The sequence below is a fragment of the Branchiostoma floridae genome, chromosome 19 (genome assembly GCF_000003815.2).
Source record: "Branchiostoma floridae strain S238N-H82 chromosome 19, Bfl_VNyyK, whole genome shotgun sequence".
In the NCBI taxonomy this organism is placed as follows: domain Eukaryota; kingdom Metazoa; phylum Chordata; class Leptocardii; order Amphioxiformes; family Branchiostomatidae; genus Branchiostoma; species Branchiostoma floridae.
The window spans coordinates 16,394,359-16,399,248 of record NC_049997.1 but is presented as its reverse complement, the minus strand read 5'-3'; the positions used below and the strand labels follow the sequence as shown (position 1 = coordinate 16,399,248).

The 4,890-nt window shown below is 46.2% G+C and overlaps 2 protein-coding genes across 2 annotated transcripts in view; both read left to right on the top strand.

Moving 5' to 3' along the window:
* LOC118406533 overlaps nucleotides 1–574 on the top strand; it is a 2,068-nt gene extending 1,494 nt beyond the window's left edge. Inside the window, exon 3 of the mRNA XM_035806595.1 lies at nucleotides 551–574. Within this exon, the coding sequence (XP_035662488.1) occupies nucleotides 551–574 (24 nt within the window). The remainder of the gene's footprint in view (nucleotides 1–550) is intronic.
* Nucleotides 575–2,708: 2,134 nt separating this feature from the next.
* The window catches only part of LOC118406801, a 6,978-nt gene continuing 4,796 nt past the window's right edge, over nucleotides 2,709–4,890 (top strand). Inside the window, exons 1-2 of the mRNA XM_035807141.1 lie at nucleotides 2,709–2,785; nucleotides 3,248–3,795. Coding sequence (XP_035663034.1) covers nucleotides 2,758–2,785; nucleotides 3,248–3,795 — 576 coding nt within the window. The 5' untranslated portion in view covers nucleotides 2,709–2,757. The remainder of the gene's footprint in view (nucleotides 2,786–3,247; nucleotides 3,796–4,890) is intronic.

Here is a 4,890-nt window from a genome sequence, read left to right as displayed (position 1 = left end):
TTTTATCGGGCTTTTTTGGTCATTTTTTTGCTGTGTCCGGCACAGCAAAAAAAAATGACAAAATAGAAAGCCCGATAAAAACGACTAAAAAAACGTTAAAAAAACAGCCGGAGCCTTACCTCTGCTTGGAGAGTAGTCTTCTTTGCCATAGTCTGACGGTGAAACCAGACACCGTACTGTTTTGATGACGTCATCACAACATTCCCACATGGCCTTGCCAACATCTGTTCGTTAGCTCGTTACATATGCATTTGGTAGGTCGTAAGTTCGATCCCCGGCCGAGTCATAGCAAAGACTCTAAAAATTGTACATGCTGCTTTCTCTGCTTAGCACTCAGCATCCGGGAAAGAGTATGTATATATGGCAGTTGAACACACACCAATACCAGTGGACTGGCCCCCTGCTGTGATTGCACAAAGCTGTGTGGCCCAGGGCTACTGAAATGGAGATGGCGCCGCCCTATGCGCCATCAGGCGCGGGAAGGAACTTCGACTTTTGATAGTATATTTATATCAAGGCTGTTTTTTTAACCTCCTTGATTTATATATAGCACTCACTCATACCCGCCACATAGGCAAACAAATACACACGAGGGCACACAAATACACACGCGAACACAGACACGCACCGTAGATCTTGAGAGATGGAAGGTGAAACACAGAACGCACAGAACTCTATATACCAAATTGTAGTTTACACTTTTAGTTGTCAGCCACAGGAAACGATCAAGCCCATTAAAAGTGAATTTCAGCTTACTTACCGGGTTGGTGTTAATTCCTCACATTACACGGTTGAGGTAGCAGAGCACAGTGTGCCCACGACCCCTTGTGTCGGATGGTGTCGTTGTATGGCCCAAATTCTTGAAGAATAGGTAGAAACTATAAATTGCATAACACCATTTCTCGGATTTTCTAGCTATATACTTAGAAATTATCGTGCGACCACCTCGGACACGAACGTGCGACCGACTTTTTAGTGGGTGGAGAAGCGTTTCCCGCCAGTTACTGCTGAGTTTAGATTTGCGCGCAAGAGGTCACTGCCGGTCACGCACACACCGCAATGGAATCCTACCGCGCGGGTGTACTGGGATACTTCCTGACCGCGTGACTAAAGACAACAGTCTCTAGACAACGACAGCCACACGACTATGTAACTGTGTTACTCTTGTAGATCCAAAGCGGTTTAGAGGTTTCCAGACAATGCAATACTAACAAGCAAGGGACAAGCTTCCAGTCATTTGTTGGTTTGTTTAAAGGCATACTACGGGATTTTTGAACAAAACAAAAAGTAGCTTTTCCTACTTTTTCTTTACATTGTTAGCTCAATCAACCCTATAGCATTGCATACCAATATTCATTGAGAGATGCTGCGACATCAATGCACCACATAAGCATGATGTATAAAAATTGTGATCTTCCAAGAAACAGATGGGCACAGGCTGGTTACTGCCTCTGTGTGTTGTTGTTTCTTGCTTATCAGCCTGGCTTCCCAGTGGGGGGCCAGTTGACAGTTCCTCTGAGTACAGTAGACTAGCTTTCTGTACAAGGTTTCTTGCAGTTTTGAAGGGAATATGACCTTAGCTTGTTGATATCCTACAAAATAGACTAATAAGTTCATGATTATATGCTATTTTAGAATGATTAGATATAGGTGTTTCCAAAGAAGATCTCCATTGTGTTCTTTATCTGCAGTCTGCCATGCATGTGCTAACTGATTACCCCACCCCGGGGGACCTACCGGTGGCAAGCAAGACCTGGAGGGTCTAACTTGGGGGGACACAAGGTTACAGGGTGCCTAGATCGGAATGTTTGTAGGCTAATCCTTTACGTTGCAAACGTGAAATAATGACACAAAAGTGTCAAAAAGTGACAAAAAGTAGTAGTAAATCTGATATTTCTTATTCTAGAATATTTCAAATTGAGCGCAAAAAACTGCGTAGTATGCCTTTAAGGTAACAAATAAGACTAATTTTTCTTTCAGTTTTTTAACAATGTTTTCTTAGTCCGGAAAGTCGGTCTTGCTCAAATCTGTACAAAATTACAATCAAAAAGAACATCATCGTAAAGTATACAATATCATTATGCCATAGATTTCTTTGTAAAACGCTGGTGTCAACCTCGTGTACCAAACTCCTGTGCCTCTTCAGCGTTTTCGTCTAAGAATGGGAAGGAGCTATTCGACGTCACGGCCTCTACATCCCAGCAGAAGGGGAAACATCGAAGTGACGTCACGGCCTCTACAACCCAGCAGATGGGGAAACATCGAGGTGACGTCACGCCCACTACAACCCAGCAGAAGGGGAAACATCGAGGTGACGTCACGGCCTCTACATCCCAGCAGAAGGGAAGTGATCGAGGTGGCTTCACGCCCTCTACAACCCAGCAGAAGGGGAAACATCGAGGTGACGTCACGGCCTCCACATCCCAGCAGAAGGGAGGAGGTCGAGGTGACGTCACGGCCTCTACATCCCAGCAGAAGGGAGGAGGTCGAGGTGACGTCACGCCCTCTACATCCCAGCAGAAGGGAAGTGATCGAGGTGACGTCACGCCCACTACAACCCAGCAGAAGGGGAAACATCGAGGTGACGTCACGCCCACTACAACCCAGCAGAAGGGAAGTGATCGAGATGGCGTCACGCCCTCTACTACCCAGCAGAAGGGAAGTGATCGAGGTGACGTCACGGCCTCCACATCCCAGCAGTCTACAAACAAGCGAGGTGACCTGACGGCACAGAAGACTACCGCAGAAGAGGAGGCTATGGCGGCTATAAAGCGTCACTACATGGGTAAGTTAATGCGCCTCCATTTGCGGCATTTCTCACTCTTCTTCCCTTGTTGGTTGGACTGCTTTCCCACAACCCTTTGGTTTGATTTGATTTGATTTATTTATTCGGCTGCATAGTAACACATACAGCAAGGGCTACCCAACCAGCCTAAGGCTATTATAAAGGGCCCTTGAACATGTACAGCACTTCATAAGCTCCGCCTACATACGGGTATCAAAAACTAAAATGGAACAGTACCCCCATATTTAAACTGACACCAAAGACAGGCGCGAATTAACATGACTCCCCCAAAACACTTGATTAAATGTAAAAGTCTACTGAAATGGACGCTAGAATTACATTCCATATGTAAATTCCATATGTTGAATTGTTCCTGACAACTGTGAAACCGGTATGAAGGTTTGGTAGATCAGTTCATGTTAAGCAACAGAGCTTTAAAGCTGCAAATATTGCACTTTACAGGGGCATTCGACATCCCAATAAAAAGACTGGTAGAGCCAGCATGGAAGCGGCTGGTGAGAGCGGCGGACCCCCAACACGTATCGAACCTCAAACAACGGTTCATCGCGTCATCTGGACAGATGACGACTGTCCTCATCGGGAACATCCCTGAGATGACTACGGAACATTACGACAGGACAAGGGTTGACAGGTACAGGTACGAGGTCATCGGGGGCAATCATACCAGGATTGCGCTGCAGGAGATACTGCGTGACACTCCCGAAAAACTGGACGTCGCAAGTGTACACATGCATATTTACTGCGGCCTGCCCGATGACCTCGCCAAACGGGTTGGGATGGCCCATAATAATGTCATGAATTATTCAAAGCCAGAAACCACCCTTGACCAGCTGATCAGCATGAGAGCCAGTCTGTACAACAAGGCTGGCTTCACAAGGGCCGGTGACATGTCATCGGTGGAGCCACCAGCCGAGAAGAAAACCAAGGACGCGTGGAAGGAAGGACTGGCTGTCATGCTGCGCTGTGATGGAGACGAAGAAACTAAGCCGGTGAGTTTGATATCTTTAAGATTATCTATGAAACAAACTTAAGTTAATGTACTTTGAGAAAATACCAATTTTCCCCCGTATCCCCCCCTCCTCCATCATCATTTGTATTTTCTTGCCTGTTCTTCTATCAAACGAATTGGTCACACCCATTATTGATTCCTGGCCCATATCCAGTCCACCTCAAGTGTCGTTATACCCGCCTCACATTAGGCGCGATTCGATCGGAAGACTAGTTTACGAGCTCTAAATGACATTTTCGTGAGTAAGACGTCCGGTGTTCTCGCGATTTTTAGGGATCGTCGGCAATTTTCAGGAATCTTACGATGGTCGCGGTGCAGCGAAACATGTTCTTAACATAAGCGACAAGTCGCAGGAGATCTCGGAGATCGCAGAGCTCGTTACCGAGTCGCAGATCGTGCGTGCAAATCGTGCGTACCTCGCAAGGGTATCGGTCAATAGTCTTGCGTCAATCTAACGATTGAAGACCGATAGGCGAGCACAGACATAGTTATTAATCATCGAACGCAAATCGGATGGCGAACGCCCGTAAGTCGGGCGACGTTCACCCGACTTCCGATTGTTTACAAAAATTGATTTTTTTTTTGGGAAAGTGAGGGTAATTCTAACATTGTGGCCCCTGTGGCAGTATGTAGGCTGGCTTTGTGACACAATTTCCTTTCTTGTGTCATTTCTATTATGCCCCCGTATTCCATTCATTGGTTAAAAAGATTCCGACAACAAAATACGCAACATTTATTGATCTCTTGCCTTTTTTGAGGAACGTTTTGTGTTCCCTTGTCCGCGTGCAAGAGGTCATGGGGGGTTCATTATCATAGATTTATTCACCGTCGATCGCACGAGGCTCGCTTATATGTGAGGGAAACAGATTTTGGGCGAAAAATACGCAAGACCATCTTAAGATCTTAAAATCAACCGACCTTCCTGCGATCGCGAAGTACGTCCGAAGATCGTATATAATGTGAGGCGGGTATTAAGCCCCGTTTACAAATCAATAATTCAGCTCGGCCGACTTGTCAGCGAGCTCCAAATGGGCATTTTCGGCCGGAGTATGACCGGCGTTGGGCGATACGCGAT